This window comes from Urocampus carinirostris, chromosome 6, assembly GCF_059441175.1.
Source record: "Urocampus carinirostris isolate Australia breed hairy pipefish chromosome 6, RoL_Ucar_1.0, whole genome shotgun sequence".
NCBI lineage: Eukaryota > Metazoa > Chordata > Actinopteri > Syngnathiformes > Syngnathidae > Urocampus > Urocampus carinirostris.
In genome coordinates this window covers 18,669,735-18,688,181 of record NC_142354.1, presented here as the reverse complement: position 1 = coordinate 18,688,181, position 18,447 = coordinate 18,669,735, and the positions used below count along the sequence as shown (strand labels likewise).

General features: G+C 40.4%; 1 protein-coding gene across 2 annotated transcripts in view; it reads left to right on the top strand.

Annotated features, from left to right (window-relative positions):
* Positions 1-4,400: 4,400 nt before the first annotated feature.
* LOC148363994 (guanine nucleotide-binding protein G(i) subunit alpha-2) overlaps positions 4,401-18,447 on the top strand; it is a 93,741-nt gene continuing 79,694 nt past the window's right edge. For both annotated transcript variants that reach the window (XM_088338127.1, XM_088338126.1), the window contains exons 1-2: positions 4,401-4,535; positions 4,716-4,882. In XM_088338127.1, the coding sequence (XP_088194253.1) occupies positions 4,525-4,535; positions 4,716-4,882 (178 nt within the window). In that variant the 5' untranslated portion in view covers positions 4,401-4,524. The remainder of the gene's footprint in view (positions 4,536-4,715; positions 4,883-18,447) is intronic.

Sequence of the window (18,447 nt, the reverse complement as noted above, 5' to 3'; positions counted from 1 at the left end):
CCTGTAGCAGCAAGATGACCAACATTTATGTTACTTCCTCTTGGTGAGGCTCATGTTATGTAAAATGAATCGAATATATATATATAGTTCATGTGTTTTGGCTCATTTTTTAAAATAAAAGTTTTTTTTTTTTTTTTTTTCACTAAACTTTTTCCCTACCACTAGGGCGCGCTAAATCATAGCAAGTCTCCCTGTGAATCAGCTATACATTTATTTCTATCACATATGTTTTTACTTTAAAATAAATAACCTGATTAAAAGTAATCAACTGAACTCAACGTGAATATTTTTATTATAAATACCTTTGCTGGAAAAATACAGTAATCCCACACTGCATTACGGTTTACTTATCACGGTTTCGCTACTTTGTCGTGCATTGTGCTCCGCATTCTGATTGGCTTGCTATTTTTTGTCCTGTGTCTGCTTGTGCGTCAATGACGTGGTCTGATTTGTACGCATATTTGAAGTACTACGTACTTTTAAATATTTTATAAAAAGCCATTATTTAAACAAAACGCTCTGGACGTACCAAAGCACCTTCAAAAACAGAGGAAGATGCTCCCATGCTTATTTTCCCCCTTACATACCTGTCAACCTGTACGTTTTTGCCAACTTTATTGCCAACAAAGTTGGACTTCTTGGCACACTACACATGCTCTTTAGCCTTGAGCTGCTTGAGGCTTTTCAGCACTCCTAAGTTGCTCCCTCGCGCTTTTTCAAAAATGTTTGATAATGGAAAAGTATACAGTTTCTGTTGGACAAATAAGACACATACTGAACGTTTCCCAATGAATTCAGATGGATACAGTATTTGTTTCCTTCCTTAAGGCTTTTAACTCCTTGCGGTTCCAGGCCCATTTTTTATTTTATTTTATTTATTTATTTTTGGTCCTATATTGCTGACCCCCGCTTTAATAATAGGGTCCACATGATGCGACAACCTGTCATGTAAAGCAAAAACGTAGCGTCTTGAAATCAATCCTGCTCCTTACCGCAAAAGATTATGATTTAAAAATTATAATTTGTGGGTGATAGCATTAAAAACTCTCTTTTTCTCTTTTTCTTAAGAAAGGACAGGATAGGTTTAAATATAGTTAAATATAGTTAAAATAAACGCTACCTCAAATATATATGTATATATATATATATATATATATATATATATATATATATATATATATATATATATATACATATAAAAAGTTAAACAAAACAAAAATGTGATCACTGTAGCATCAGAAATACAGTACTTGACCGCCTGGGAATGGTTCCGTCCATTTGATTTCCAGCCCCGCTCCTCTTTTGCTCGGCGAGTGTCACTTGCGGCATAGCGGCGGAGTCTGTGGACGCTCCGGTGTATTCCTGTGAGAGTATGTTATTATGGAAGCCCAAGAGTGCCAGAATTCATCCAGCCATCTGCAGGGATTCGCGGGGGTGCTGGAGCCTATCCCGGCTATCTTGGGGGCACTGGGCAGGGGACACCCTAAACTGGTTTCCAGCCACTCGCAGGGCACACAGAGACAGACAATCCACTCACTCATTCACACCTACGGACAATTCAAACCTGCCAATTCAGCTGACATGCATGTTTTTGGAACGTGGAAGAAACCAGAGTGCCTGTAGAAAACCCACGCAAGCACAGGGAGAACATGCAAACTCCGCACAGAAAGGCTGTTAGCCGGATTAGATCCAATGACTTCAGAATTGTGCCACGGACGCGCTAACCACTCAGACACCGTGTTGCTCCATTGCCATACTTCAATTTAAAAAAGGAACAATCAGCCTTAAAACAAACATTCAATTAAAAAAAGGGTCTTAAAATGAACATTCACTTTTTAAAGTACCGTATTTTCTGCACTATAAGGCGCACCGGGTTATAGGGCGCACCCCGAAAAAAATAGTTTTTGGTCCTATTTTTGACGTACATAAGACGCACCGGATTATAAGGCGCTACAATGGGAACGTGGACAAAACAGTCAGATAGTTCAGTCCAACTTATTACCCCCTTAATATTCCCAAAGCTTGCAAAGACGCAAATACGTGTCGAGAACACGTGCGGATGCGGTGTCCGTATGATGTCACTCAAATGCATCGTTCCATCATTCGGAAGGTTAAAGTCTTGGGATTCAAGAAATGCCAACCATTCCTTAGTTTCTATTTTCTTTTTCGCTCGCAACTTTACTGTGCATATGACAATAAACACTTGGAATTGAGTTTAATTTAAAAATAGACACTCCATTCCATCCATTATCTGCACCGCTTATCACAGAAACATCGAGTTCAGTCTGAAACAAGATATATAGCCGCAGTAGCTCACCGAAGTCTTTATGTTCATAATAATTTGCAGCCGTGGTCCTCTTATATCCGTGAGTGTAGTAAATCCAGGAGAATAAAATATTTACAAATACAGTATAGTAAATAACTTTAGCCAATAGTGATCGATTCAACTGATGATTGACACATCTTTTTTGGCCAATTGCAGGCTTTGTTTTGCCGTTTAAGCCAATACCAGCCTGTAAATGATAAAAAGGATCCGCCTCTTGACCTCTGAATAACTTTAGCCAATAGTGATCGATTCAAATGATGATTGACACATTGGTTAGCCAATGAAACGCCGGTAAATAAATCCCAGCATACACCTCGGACTACTTGGCGTTCGGGGGAAAATCTAGTTGGCGGCTGCAAGTTAGTTGCAAGACTTTGCGAAATAATATTGATCCATTAATAAGGCGCACTGTATTATAAGGCGCTTTTGAAAAAAATAAAGAGTAAATACTACTACAGGATAGCGGCCCGCGTGCTGGATCAGACCCGCCAACAGTTTGAATCAGACCCGCAAGACAACGCTGATAAAAGTGCGGGAAAAACAAGCTGCAGTTTGAAATGCGTCCACCTGATGTCGCCAAAGCCAGGCGCCACTCGCAAAGCTGTATTGTATTTTCTTTTTTTATCTCTTTTCTCCCTCTATTCTGACCGTTGCTTTTTCTTCTCTTTATTTGTGTCTTGGTTTTTACTATTTCACTTTTTCCCTTTTCCCTCTTTTGTTTCCCTTTGCCTTTCTCACTTTGTCCTGTTTCTCTCTTGTATTTTCTTTTTTCTTTCTCTGTCTCTTTCATTTTATGTGAATTTCCCTGCGGAGATGAATAAAGTATCTATCTATCTATCTATCTATCTATCTATCTATCTATCTATCTATCTATCTATCTATCTATCTATCTATCTATCTATCTATCTATCTATCTATCTATCTATCTATCTATCTATCTATCATTCTCCCATGCTTATTTTCCCCCTTACATTCTGTTTCTATTTTTCTCTTACTTCATTCATAGCTGTCTCTCTCTTTTTCCCGCTCCTTGTCTTTACAAATCTGGCCGCGAGTTTCTTTCCCTATCATGCGATCCCCGAGCTCTAACAAGTTTGCATACCTGTCAACCTGTACGTTTTTGCCGTATAAAGTACGTTTATTATGCATTTTAAGACGTGTACAACATACAAGAAAATCTGTTAGGAAAAATTGCAAATTTGTCAATTATGGGTACCATCCGGTATACACTGACTATCACCAAACGGCAAATCAATCAAGTCAAACGAGTTCGCCACGGTAGCCTATCTCTGTATCGTTTTCTTCCGTTGCAAACTAAGTGAGCGGATTGATGTAGTGAAAGGAAGTCCGTCTCTTTTTAGAGAACCGGCCTTTTCAGCTCAACTCATTAAAGGGAGCCGGCTCTCAAACGGCTCACTTGCTTTGAAGCATTATATTACGAATTATTATGTTGTACATAGAAAAAGAAGAAGTATAAAAGGAGAAAATGAAAAACGACAGGTTTGTGGTTATTCCTTTCATCAGTATATCACCAACAATAATTTCATGCAGAAAATGAATTCATAATTTAAATAAGAAAATGTATTATTCTACTCAATTATATTTGCTTGTATTTTTTCTTTCTACAGTGATCGTCCAAGCTACTTCATTTTATAATAAACCTCATTCATGTCGAGCAACTCAGTATCTCACAACAAAATGTTAATTAACAATATAAATGATATAATGAAACAGATGTACAATATAACATGTTAAACTTCATAAATACAAACGTTTGGAAAAAATAAATATGGTGTAAGTTTTTTTTTGTATTTTGTAAGGGAAAATACGACAGTTTGTAAGGCCATGGAGCCCTGGAGCGCGACAGGTTTGGAGATGACAAAAATTGAATTTAACTATTTATCATTTAATTGAAATTGAAGCAAACCCCAGAGCTCTCAACCTAAAAGTTTCGACGATCACAAGACCTTCTCACAACGCAACCCACGCGATAGACAAGGGATAAAGTCCTAAATCTTTTTTTTCTCTTCGCGTTTTTTTTACTGATTTGAGCTGTGTCGGCCGCCGTAGATCGAAACAAGCAGCAGACGGCTGGCATCTGGGATGAGAGCAGCGGCGATTTGGACTTCAGTTGCCCGCAACATTTGAGCTGCTCCGTGGAAGCGAGCAGCACGCCACACAATTCGCATTTTTCCCAAATGGACAACCGGTAACAGTCAACATTACGCATGATTACACGATTAGGATCCAGATAAGCGCCCATTCATTCGGATATTGACACTTGTTTTTGATCTCTCTCTCTCTCTCTCCATCCATCGGATTTTTTTTTGATCTCTCCGCCTCGAAAGATTTTTTGTCAAATTTTTGTGCTGGTTTTCGTTTTGTTTAGAGAGCCTTTTTGCTGGGCGAAAGGTTCGGCGCTGCCCTGCCTTGGAGCCATGGGCTGCACGGTGAGTGCCGAGGACAAGGCGGCCGCCGAGAGGTCCAAAATGATCGACAAGAACCTCCGGGAGGACGGAGAGAAGGCGGCCAGAGAAGTCAAGCTGCTCCTCTTAGGTAAACCTAACCTCTATTTATTTGTTTTGGAGTCTTCCTGTGGGAATGTTTAACGAGTAAGGCTGTGTCACAACATTAGAATAGAATAGAATAGAATATACCTTTATTGTCATTGTTACAAAATGGGTTAACATATTGTGACAACGAAATTGGTCATGACACTCCAGTTTCACTCATTCACAGTGAGGTAAAAAGCCAAGAAGATAAAGGAACAGAGAAGATAAGGTGATAAAACAAGGAGAATAAGGCTATAGTTATAATTTACACGATATCTACACAAGAAATGTCGGCATGTAGGATGTTACATACAGTTGGTATCGTAAGGGTTTGTGCAATGGTAAATGGTCTGCATTTCTAGAGCGTTCTTCAAGTCAATGAAGACCTCCCAAAGCGCTTTACAATGTTCTTCACACTTACCCATTCACACACACACACTCACACACCAAATGCAGCCCTGCAAGGCGCCGACCTGCTTATTGGGGGCATTAGGGATTCAGTGTCTTGCCCAAGGACACTTTGACATATAACACGAAGGAGCCGGGAATCGAACCTGCGATCTCTTGATCCCAAGACGAGCGCTCTACCTCCTGAGCTATGGCGACTAAATGAGAGATTTCTCGCCAATGTTCATTAGCAAAGGTAAGGATGCTCAGTTTTAAACGACAGCCTAACGTTGGGACACTGTCAATCTTAATGACTGATGGCAGGGGGGTTTAATTTCTCCCTCACATGTTGCTCGATCACAAATATCTATATATCCATCCATCCATTATCTGCACCGCTTATCCTCAGTAGGGTCGCGGGGGTGCTGGAGCCCATCCCGGGCAGTGGGCAAAGGACACCCTGAACTGGTTGCCAGCCAGTCGCAGGGCACACAGGGACAGACAATTCGCTCGCTCATTCACACCTAGGGCCAATTTGGACCGGCCAATTAACCTAAAATGCATGTTTTTGGAATGTGGGAGGAAATTGGAGCGCCCGGAGGAAATCCACGCAAGCACAGGGAGAACATGCAAACTCCGCCATGATGCCCATATTCATATACTATTGGTAATATTTGTGCCCTAAAGTAGGCCCATGCCAGGGGTGTTAAAGTCATTTGAGCTGGAGACCACATGCTAGAAAAAAACTCACGGGGGCCGGACTAGAAGGTTTAAAGTGAGGAATCAAAAGCGAGAGGGAGAAAAAGAGAGCAGGAAAAAGAGTGATACCAAGAGAAAGAACAAGGGAGACAGAGTAAGAGAGAGAAGGTAAGTTGGAAAAAGGGAGAAAGAGAGAGAGAGAGAGAGAGAGAGAGGGTGGGGAGGGAGAAAGAGACAGAAAAATAAATAAATAAATAAAAATAAAGTGAGAAAGGGAGAGAGAAAGATCAGAAGAATGTCAGAAAAGAAAAAGACAGTGAGGGGAGGAGAGAGGAAAATAGTGAGCATGAGAAAGAGACAGATGAAGAAAGGGAGTGAGAAAGACAGAGAAAAAAATGAGGGGAAAAAAAGAGAAAGGGAGAGAGAGAAAGGAAGAGTGTGAGAAAGAAAAAGATAAATGGAAAAAGGGAGAGAGAGGGGGGAACGGAAGAGAAAAAAAGAGAAAGAAAAAAGGAGAAAAGAGAGAGAGACAGATACTACTACAGTTGCTTTGCGAGTGTTGCCTGGCTTGGCGGACATATTTAACACTGTCGCTTATTTTTCTCTCGCGCTCCTCTCATTGTCGTCTTGCGTTCCTGATTCAAACCCTTGGTGGCCCTGATTAGGCCCGTGGGCCTCCCGTTGACACCCACGGCCTAGGCGATATGACAACATTTTTTTCACGATATCAACAATTTTGACGATAATCGAGTCAATCAAGTCATGTTTATTTGTATAGCCTTTAATCACAGAGTCTCAAAAGGCTGCACAGATCAAAGACTATTGCAAACCACAAACTATTATGACACCATCCCCTGATCTAAAACCTACACGAGGGCAAGGAAAAACTCAAAAACCTTTTTTTTTTTCTTTCACATAGTCAATCTCATTTTTGCCCCTGATTGGAATTGGACAAATCCAGATGCCCCTCTAACCATTCTTTAACTGGGTTCGTGCAGATCCTTGAAAAGTCTTAAAAGGCATTGAAATGTCTGAAATTCAAAATGTGGACACATCGATAAAATTTATATTTGTTTAAACTAAAAGGATTTAGTAACACTTATTGCCTTTTTTATTGTTTTCTTCGATTTCTTGGTGCGACCACAATAATGGAACTATCAAAACGGTGATGTGCTTTCAGTCGGACGCGTGACTTAGGCCTACCCACGATACACGTTTATTTTGGAGCAAAAGTGTCAATATTATAAGAAATGGCTGTCCGACGAATGTTTTTCGCCATGGCTAAAAGTGAATATATGTCTTCTTTTTGGGTTTGTCTCAATTGTCCACTTGCTCTTGAATTTCATTTCAAAAGTCTTAAAAAGACTTGAATTTAACTTCCTTTAAAATGTAGGAACCATGTACTTGTATTTATTTATCCTTCTCTCTGCCTTTCTCTGGCTCTCTCTCTCTGGCTCTCTCTCTCTGGCTCTCTCTCTCTCTCTCTCTGCTTCTCTCTGCCTCTCTCTCTCTCTCTGCCCCCCTCTCTCTCTCTCTCTCTCTCTCTCTCTCTCCCCCTCTTTCTTTCTCTATTGCTTTTTGCATTCTCTCTCTCTCTCTTGCTTTTCTCTCTCGCTCTTGCTCTCGCTCTTCTCTCTCACTTTAGCTTTTCTTTCTCTCTCTTTCTTGCTCTCCCTTTTCACTCTCTCTTTCTCTCTCTCTCTCGCTTTTCTCTCTCGCTCTTGCTCTCGCTCTTCTCTCTCACTTTAGATTTTCTCTCTTTTTCTTGCTCTCCCTTTTCACTCTCTCTCTCTCTCTCTCTCTCTCTCTCCTTCTCTCTCTCTCTCTCTTGATTTTTGCCCCTCTTTCTCTCGCTCTTTCTTTTCTCTCTCTCCCTCGCTTGCTTTCTTCTTTCTCTCTCTCGCGCTTTTCACTTTCTCTCTCTCTCTCTCTTGCTCTCGCTTTTCTCTCTCCTCTCGCTTTTCACTTTCTCTCTCTCTCGCATTCTCTCTCTTTCGCTCTCGCTTGTCTCTCTCTCTTGCTCGCCTCTTGCTTTCTCTCTCTCTCTTGCTCTCACTTTTCTATTTCACTCGGTTTTCACTTACTCTCTCTCTCTCTCTCTCTCTCTCTTGCTTTTCCCTCTCTCTCTTTCTCTCTTTCTCTTATTTATTCCTCTTTTTCTCTTTCTCTCTCGCTTTTCTCTTACTCTCTCTAACTCTCTCTCTCTCTCTCTCTCTCTCGCTTTTCCCTCTTGCTTTCTCTCTTCTTCTCTCTTTCTCTTATTTATACTTTTCTTTTTCTCTTTTCCATTAATCCACTAGTCCGGCCCCCCGAGAGAATGTTTGTTCTGTCGTGTGGCCCCCCTAGTTAAAACGAGTTTGACACCCCTGCTGTAGGCCAACTTGAAGATGATCATGCCCACTCTTCAGAAAATAGCGATGGTGGATCGAGAGTTGAAATTGACATTGTGAGCGATGCAAAGTGGGTGAAAGGACACGGTTATTCAAGATGCGCGAGGAGCAGATCAACTCAAAAGTAACGACAGCAGAGTTACAAAGTTACATTGTAATCGCATTACTCCTTACGGAGAATCACAGTAACTGCTCGTAACACACCCGCTTACTTGTCATTTTGGCAAGCACGGATTGCGCGCGGATCTAATCTTGCACGGCGCCTCGTGTGCAAAATTGTGTCGGTGTGCACTGGGAGGGAGCCCAGTTTGCACGGGTGTGCCGCGCAGGACGTGTGTCATCTTGCTGTGACAAGCTGTTAACGCCATCCAGGATGGAGAGCGAGCCGCAGGATGGCTCGTCGGCGGCTGACGAGTCGATAACAGAGGCCAACTAGTGCACGCGTGCGTCTTTGTGTGCGTGTCTTTGTGTGCGTGTCTTTGTGTGTGTCACACTTGCTTTCCTGTTCTCTCTTCCTCCCCTTGTCTTTTTCTCTCCTTCTCTTTTCTCTCCTTGCTTTCTCCGTTTCTATTTCTCTTTGGATTTCTTTATTTCTCTTTCTTTCCCCCTCTTCCACTTTTTCTCTTTTTATCTCTTTTGGTTCTCACGTTTTCTCTCTCTCTCTTTTCTCTCTTATTATCTCTTTCTCCTTTTCTTGGTCCGACCCTTTTTCTTTTTCTCTTTCTTTGCCATGTCTTTTTATTTATTTTGCTCTCTTCATTTTTCTTTTTCTCTCTCTTTTTTCTTTCTATTTCTCACTCATGCTTTCCCGATCTCTTTTTCTCCCCTTCTTTTTTCCTCCCCTTCACTTTTCTCTCCTTCTCTCCTTTTCTCTTTCTCTCTTTCAATTTCTCTTTGGATTTCTTTTTTTTTCTCTTTTTTCCCCTTTCCCTCCCTATTTCTCTTTTTATCCCTCTTGTTTCTCACGTTTCGTCTCTCCATCTCTTTTCTCTATTTACCTCTCTTTTTCTTTGTATGCATCTTTGTGTGTGTCTTTGTGTGTGTTTTAGTGTGTGTCTTTGTGTGTGTTTTAGTGTGTGTCTTTATGTGTGTTTTAGTGTGTGTCTTCGTGCGCGTCTTTGTGTGTGCATTTGAGCGTGTGTGTGTGTGTGCGTGTGTGTGCGCGCACAACCCAGCACGCCATTGCTGCAACCTGTGTGTGAAATGTTGACTAAGCCCCTGAAACATATTGTACTCGACGGGCAATTTTAGCACCAAACCCAAATGGCAGAAGCAGACTGGAAAGGCTGTGTGCAAAATAGACACATTGTTGAAAAGACATGCCAAGTGAAATAAGTGTATAACTATGCTAGAACTATCCTGCCGCAATGAGACGCTGTACCTCTTCATGAACACAATTAAACAGACTGAGGAGATCATCTTTTCCTCATGCCATGAGGCTCTTTAACTCCACCCGGGGAGTAAAAGCCCACATTAAACCATACCCCCACATTGCATATTACCCCATGTTTATTACAGTGTGTATTTTGTGTAGCACTATTTAAATACCCTATATCAACACGTTACATTCTATCTATCTATCTATCTATCTATCTATCTATCTATCTATCTATCTATCTATCTATCTATCTATCTATCTATCTATCTATCTATCTATCTATCTATCTATCTATCTATCTATCTATCTATCTATCTATCTATCTATCTATCTATCTATCTATCTATCTATCTATCTATCTATCTATCTATCTTTTATACTGAAGGGAAAAGTGTGCGGTCCCTTACGGGGCTCACTGGGCCAGACCAAAGCAATTGATCCTCAACCATAATTACAGACTTGGTAGTAGATTAGTAAAAAGAGAGTGTGGGACAAGGAAAGAAAGAAAGGTTAGAGAGAAAGAGAGAGAGAGAGAGAGAGAGAGAGAGAGAAAGCAAAAGGAGAGAGAAAACAAAAAGGAAGAGAGAAAAAGAAGGTAAAAAGACAGAGAGAAAGAGGGAAAGAGGAACAAAGAAAAAGAAAAAAAGAGACAGAGTGAGAGAGAGCTAGAAAGTGAGAGAAAAAGGAAGGAAGAAAGAAAGAGATAAATAAATACAAGTACAGCGTTTATGTAAGAGGCACCTGGCTTTGGCAACATCAAGTAGACATATTTCAACCTGCAGCTTTTTTTTCTCTCGCGCTTCTTTCAGCGTTGTCTCGCGGGCCGGATTCAATCCCTCAGTGGGCCTGATCCGGCCCGCGGGCCGCCTGTTTTTGACACCCTTGGTGTTATGTGTAGAGAAAAGGCGAGCCCTGTCTTTTGAAGTGAAAGTGGAATAAGAAAGCTTGATGCGGTAGAGAAAATCGCTTTTTTTCGGCCACTCTAACATGGAGGAGGACCTCTTGAAGCTTCTCTTCAAAAAGTGAGTTAAACTCAACTTTATTTATCTTTATAGAGCATATTATTTTATGAAATGTTTATTTTTCAGTTTCAAAACAATACAGGTTACTTATACAAGCCTTAAACATGTAAACCTTAAACAGAATGTATTGCCATTTTGAATGACTTGAATTGAATTGAGGCCAGAGCCTATTTAAGGTACATTTCTTGAGAAAGCACGGCAGACCCAATTTCTCTACCCGAAGGGAAAAAAGTATGTATAGATCAAATCCAAAGCGATCCTTCTTTTGGCAAGACCCAAACGCACCCAGCAGGTTATGAGTAAATCTCACTCTGGGCAGAAGACGATAATAGGTGTTTACCGACATGACTCACGTCTCAGCGAGAGCTCTTCCAGGGATGAGAACTGCAAAAAAACAGGCGGCTCGCGGGCCAAATCAGGCCCGCTAAGGGATTTAATCTGGCCCACGAGACAACACTGAGGGAAGCGCAAGAGAAAAAAAGAGCTGCAGGTTGAAATATGTCCAATTCATGTTGCCAAAGCCAGTTGCCTCTTACAAAGACGCTGTACTTGTATTTCTTTCTTTCTGTCTCTCTTTCTCTTTCTCTCACACTCTGTCTCTCTCTTTCACTCTTTGTGTCTCTTTTTCTCTTTCCTTTTTCCTCTTTGTCTCTTTCTCTCTCTGTCTTTTTAACTTCTTTTGCTCACTCTTCCTTTTTATCCTTTCTCTCTCTTTTCTCTATTTCTATTTCTCACTCTTGCTTTCTTGTTCTCTCCTTCTCCCCTCCTCTTTTTCTCTCCTCTCTTTCTCTCTTTCTATTTCTCTTCAGATTTCTTTCTCTCTCTCTCTTTTTTCCCCTTCTCCCACTATTTCCCTTTTTATCTCTTTTGTTTCTTACGTTCTCTCTCTCTCTCTCCCTCGCTCTCTCTCTCTCTCTCACTCTTTCTCTCTCTCTCTCTCTCTCCCTCTCTATCTCTCTCTCTCACTCTTTCTCTCTCTCTCTCTCTCTCCCTCTCTATCTCTCTCTTTTCTCTCTTTATCTCTTTCTCCCAACCTTATTCTTTTACTATTTCTTTGTTCCTCTTTGTCTCTTTCTCCCTCTGTGTCTTTTTACCTTCTTTTGCTCTCTCTTCCTTTTTCCTTTTCTCTTTCTTTTCTCTTTTTCCATTTCTCACTCTTGGTTTCCCGTTCTCTCTTCCTCCCCTTGTCTTTTTCTCTCCTTCTCTTTCCGCTCCTCTCTTTCTCTGTTTCAATTTCTCTTTGGATTTCTTTTTTTCTCTTTCTTTCTTTCCCACTCTTCCACTTTTTCTTTTTTTAATCTCTTTTGTTTCTCCCATTTTCTCTCTCTCTCTTTTCTCTCTTTATCTCTTTTTCTCCCTTTCTGATTTTCTTTGTTTGACCCTCTTTCTTTTTCTCTTTCTTTGTTCCTCTTTGTCTCTTTTTCTCTCTGTGTCTTTTTACCTTATTTTGCTCTCTCTTCCTTTTTTCTTTCTTTCTCTCTTTCTATTTCTCACTTTTGCTTTCTCGTTCTCTCTTTTTCCGGTTCTCTTTTTCTCCCCTTCTCTTTTATCTCCTTCTCTCTTTCTCTATTTCTCTTTGGATTTCTTTCTTTCTCCCTGTTTCTTTTTCCTTTTCTCTCTCTCTCTCTCTCTCACTATTTCTGTTTTTGTTTTTTGTTCCTTACATTTTCTCTCTCTCTCTCTCTCTCTCTCTCTCTCTCTCTCTCTCTCTCTCTCTCTCTCTCTCTCTCTCTCTCTTTCTTCATCTATCTTTCTCTCATTTCTTTCTCTTTAATTTCTTTCTCTGTAATCTACCGGCCCCCGAGAGAATGCTTTGTCTATCGTGTGGCCCCCGAGTTCAAATGGGTTTGACACCCCCGAACTAGGGGGTCATGTCTCTCATCGAGGGCCCTAATTCCTTCATGATAAATGCTTAGCAGTTCTTGCTCCGAGCAAGCTTGAGAGATTAGGTTTTGTCCTCTCGCGTTGACTTTCATTTATGACATTGCATCGCAGCTCGGGCTAAAATGTAAAATACAGATTGACCAAAGCAATGGACATTTACGCAATTTAATAAAATCTGTAAAGCCCTTTCTCTCAGCCAAAGATATTAAAAAATGCAGGAAAATCTCCTCCGGCCTCGTCTCACACTGCTAGGCAATCGAATAGGGAGGGAACTTTTTGGCCTATTTAATGTTTTATATTTCTTATTATCTAGAGTCACGGTCGATGGCCGTGCGGTGGAGGCAACAAAGCAGAGGATGGAATATTGAATGAAGGTGTCGGCACTGAACAAATATATGTCTTTTAGAGAACAAAAGGAAGGAAGTTCTCAGCTTTTTGGTTGAAGACCCAAACGCAGTTGCATTTCACACCTAGGCCTTCAGTAGATAGATCGAGAGATAGATACTTTATTCATCCCCGTAGGGAAATGCACACTTCCAGCAATATCCTTGTGTTAAAAATAAAACAATAATAAGGTAAAAGGGATAAAATACATAAATACCCAATGTAACGTGTTGGTATAGAGTATTTAAATAGTGCTACATCAAATACACGCTGTAATAAAAATAGGGTAATATGCAAATGTGGGGTGGAGTTAAAGAGCCTCATGGCATGAGGAAGAAATGATCTCCTCAGTCTTTAGTGCTAGGTCTGACCTAATCCATTGCTCAATAACTATTTTATGGCTGTAAAACAGTAACTGCAGCTACGGCAGTTGAAACATATGCGAAAGCATCAAAAATAACCTCAGAAAATTGCACTAATATTTAGGAATATCGCCACAATTTACTCACCAAAAATCTTTGTTTACAATATCCATCCTAGATACAGTTTCAACATGGTTTGTATGGGCGCTTAAAATCCTTGAAAATGCTTGATTTTTGGGTCAAATGATTGCAAATTGTCATGGACAGTACAAGCAGGGGACCCAAATGCGTAACGTGTCACACAATGCTTTATTAAGGGATCGGGGAAGTCGGAGCGAAAGGAAAAATACAGCGATCTGCTGCTCGCTAGGCAGTAGGAGCGGGAAGCCCTCGCGAACGAAGCGTGGTCGGAGATCGGAACAAGTCGGGCAGCCATGGCGGGAGAACGGAGCGTGGTCAGAGATCGGAACAAGTAGGATAGCCGGGACGAGCGGGAAGTCAGGCATCGGGGATCGATACAGGAAACAGAATGGGGATACAGGTAGCCGGGACAGGAGAATGGAGCTTGAATCTATACAGGAAACAGAATCAGGATATAACTATCATATAAAAGTGCATTTAAAAAAGATAATACTTCTAGGTCAAAAATATGCATTTTACATAACAGAAACTTTTGCATATCCTGAAGAAGTTGGACCAAGCTGGGTAAGAAAATGAAAAGTAAAATGGTGTCTTTTTTGTCACTTTGATTCTCTGTAGATTTAATTCTTCTTTGTGCTTTGTAGCAGTCTCAAAAAAAAGAGAGAAAAGCGAGCGTCAGAGAGAGAGGGAAAAACGAGAGAAAGAGAAAGCGTGAGAGAGTGATAAGCGAAAGAGAAAAGCAAGAGAGAGAGAAAGTGAAAAGCGAGAGGGATAGAGAGAGAGAGAAAAGCGAGAGCAAGAGAGACAGAGAGAAAGCAAGAAAGAGAGAAAGCGAAAAGCGAGAGAGAGAGAGAGAGAGAGAGAGAGAAAAGCAAGAGCAAGAGAGACAGAGAGAAAGCAAGAAAGAGAGAAAGCGAAAAGCAAGCAAGAGAGGGATAAAAGAGCAAGTGCGAGAGCAAGAGAGAGAGAGAGAGAGAGAGAGAGAGAGAGAGAGGGAGAGTTAGAAATACAAGTACAGCGTCTTTGTGAGGGGCACCTGGCTTTGGCAATATCAAGTGGACATATTTCAACCCGCAGCCCGTTTTTCTCTTGCACTTCCCTCAGCGTTGTCTCGCGGGCCTGACCCGGAATAAGAAAAATGTGTAAATAAGAAAAAGTGAAAAGTGGAATAAGAAAGCTTGATGCGGTTGAGAAAATGGTTGGATCGCCCGTTTGACACCCCTGCTTTAAAGATCTCATCTTACAGTATATTATGCAGCTTCAGATCAAAAGACATCTAAAACCCTACCTTTTTTCGCTTCATTGGATCCTTCCCCGTCGTACATTTTTCCATCACACTTCCATTATCAACGTCATTCATAATTCAGGATGCAGTCTAAGATGGACCTTATTTTCCCTTTCTTTCTTTCACATAACGCTCTGCTGGTCTTAGATGAGTGGCAAAATCTGTTTAGGATGAGTACTCATCAAGATGTTCCCTCTATTGACTCCAATCTATCTGCGTAATTGCACTTGACTCCAAAGTCGGCTGAAGGAGCAGGCGCTTGATGGAGTTTGATACTGTCGAGTTGGGAAAAAAAGGCACTTTTCCGCTTTTCGGCAAATTGTGATGAATGGTGAAAAAAAAAGAGTGTACAGGATAATTACAAATCTCCTTCAGGAAGAATGAATGAATGAACATTAGAAACTAAAAACAAGACAAAAACAATGACAAAAATACAAATGGCTCCTCTTTTGTGTCTAAATATAATAAAATCTCACGGATATCATAAAACATAGGTCGGATATCAATAGAATAGAATCGAATAGAATATACCTTTATTGTCATTGTTACAAAATGGGTTGAACATATTGTGACAACGAAATTGGACGTGGCACTCCAGTTTCACATTTAACAGTGAGGATAAAAGAAAACAAAGAAGATACATGTTATAATTATTTACACAAGAAGTGTGGGCATGTAGGATGTTACATACAGTTTTGGGATCATTTATATTTATAATTATTCATATATAATATGTAATATATACATATTTATAATCATCATATAATAATTATAATAATAATAGTCACATATGTTATATACTAATCATCGTAGTAACCATCTATTAACGTTTTAATGCTACTAGTCCCTAAATATTATTGAGACACCAATGATAATAACAGCAATAATGAATAGTAATAGTTATGACATAATAATAGTAACAATAACAGCAATCTTGTTGTAAACGCACTATTCCCAATCTCTCGTATCACCCATACCCCATTTTCTTCATCTCTGTATTCCGCCAGTAATGATTTTCTGTATTTAAATTTGAACACGTGAGTGTGTGGACATTGTTTGATCTCGTCTTGTAAATTGTTTGACTCCGCACACAGACACACACATACTTTTCCTGGTGGTTCTCACCATTGGGATTTTGAATTTACTATAACTTTTCGGATGTTTTCTGGCACTATGTTTTTGTTGACCTTAAATAGCAGTTGTGAAGTGAATTTTTTTACTAAATCATCCAGTTTTAATAATTTGGACTGCAGGAATACAATATTAGTATGATCCTGATATCCTTCCCTGTGTATGATTCTAATTGTACGTTTTTTGAGGATAAAAAGGGGCTGTAGTGAACTTTTGTAATTATTACCACAGACTTCTGCACAATATATGAAATATGGCAGAACTAGAGAACAATATAACAAAAGAAAGAAAATATGGAAATATGGTTTGGAATTTTCATCAATAACTTGACTTTGAACAGGACTAAAAAGTACATAACAGTAAACAATGAAATTCATGTAAACAAGGTTTACTACGGGTGCTTGAAATGTTTGAAAATTCATGAATTTTAAGGCTTGTGAAGTCCTTGTAATACTTCAAATTGTTGCTATGTTCCTCAACAAGCCTGCTTAAAAATGACGCCAACGTGCTTACCTGGTGGTTTCACTTTGCCATGGCCTTTATTCTTCCCTCTTAATCAACTGTAGCTGGCATTAGTTTGTACGCCATTGTTCAATGGATGGTCATCACCCCCTACGCGTTACATCAAAGAGGAGAGGTGCATGCTACACAAAAAAAGCCCTATGAAGTGTGTATTTGTGCAAGAATTACGAATTAGGGTAGGGTTTTCCTGTGGAAAAATTTAGTTGGAAGCACTTCTTGCAACTGAAAATGTAAGCTACATACAGTATTACTGCCATGTTAGCCAACACCTATCTGTCTCAAAAACAAATCTATTTGAGCTTTAATCAAGATCTCAAAATCATACGTCTTGATTAATGAATACACAATGTTATTATAAATAGTGTATAGATATTTGTGTTTCTGTAAAATAAATCATTCACACTGTATTTTTTTTTTCTTTAAATGGTACTGGAGAAATTGGAAAGTGCTTGAATTTGGCCAGAAAAACCCTGGCATTATTTGCCAATTGCCCTCAACTGCACTCACTCGTTCAGCCCCAGCTGCCACTCGGTCCCTAATTAGTCCTCCTCCTATTGAAACACATCATTTGTCGTTCACTCCTGGTCAGTTTGTCTGCGAACCTCAGCACATGCAAGGCAAGCACTTTTGACTCTGACTCGCGTTTTGATCCCGACCTGTTTCCTGTATTGATCCTCGATCCAAGCTCCGTTCTCCTGTCCCGGCTACCCGTATCCTGATTCTGTTTCCTGTATCGATCTAAGCCACGTTCTCCTGTCCCGAATACCTGTATCCTGAATCTGTTCACTGTATCGATCCAAGCTACGCTCTCCTGTCCCGGCTACCCGTATCCTGATTCTGTTTCTTGTATCGATCCCCGATCCAAACTCCATTTTCCTGTCCAGGCTACCCGTATCCTGATTCTGTTTCCTGTATCGATCCCGGATCCGAGGTCCGTTCTCCTGTTGCGGCTACCCATATCCTGCCTGATTCTGTTTCCTGTATCGATCCCCGATCCCTGGCTTCACACTCATCCCGGCTACCCGACTTCTTCCGATCTCCGACCACTCTCCGTCTCCCGTACCGGCTGACCGACTTGTTCCGATCCCCGAACAATAAATCAAGATCTTAAAATCATGTGTCTTGATTAATGAACAGACACTATTTGTCTTTCTGTAGAATGAATCATTCACACTGGATTTTTTCTTTCTAAATGGTACTGGATAAATTGGAAAGTGCTTGAATATGGCCAGGAAAATCTGTTTTTAGGGAAATTATTTGCTGTGTTGTCGTGTTTTCTCCCCTTTGTTAAACCTGGCCCTTTTTTAAGCTATGTGTGGCAAAAATCCCCCCAAAATGGCACAATGCGATTTAATCCTTTAATGCTTATTGAACTGAACTCTTGTAAGTTGCTGAAGGGTCATGTCCTGAATGAAGTGAAATGATTTGTCCCAATAGCATCCAACTACAACCATACACTCTGTTCCTCTTTATGGGGTAGTCATGGTTACTCTCGCCTCATCCATCAGGTTTTGCGCTGCTCATTTTCATAAATAATAATCAAGCAAGACAGGCAAGCAAAATAGAATAGAATAGAATAGAATATAGAATATACCTTTATTGTCATTGCTACAAAATGGGTTGAACATATTGTGACAACGAAATTGGACGTGGCACTCCAGTCTCACATTTTACAGTGAGGATAAAAAAACAAAGAAGATAAGATAAAGGAACAAAGAAGATGTTTGTATTGTCCTTGTTGCAGGCTTTGTTTTCCTCCGGAGGGGGTGAGGGACAGACAGAGATGGTCGGATCCAGCTATGTGAGGGGAGGGGGAAGCTCTGTACGCATGTTTGATGTTACTGTACACACGGTCCAGTGTTTTCCCCCCTGGTTGCTCAGTCCACGTATTGAATTCTTGCTGATCAGGCTGATTGTGATCTGGGTTTTTCCCCTATCCCATTTTAGTTTCCCAGAGCTGCTCAATATAATCATCAGAAAACAA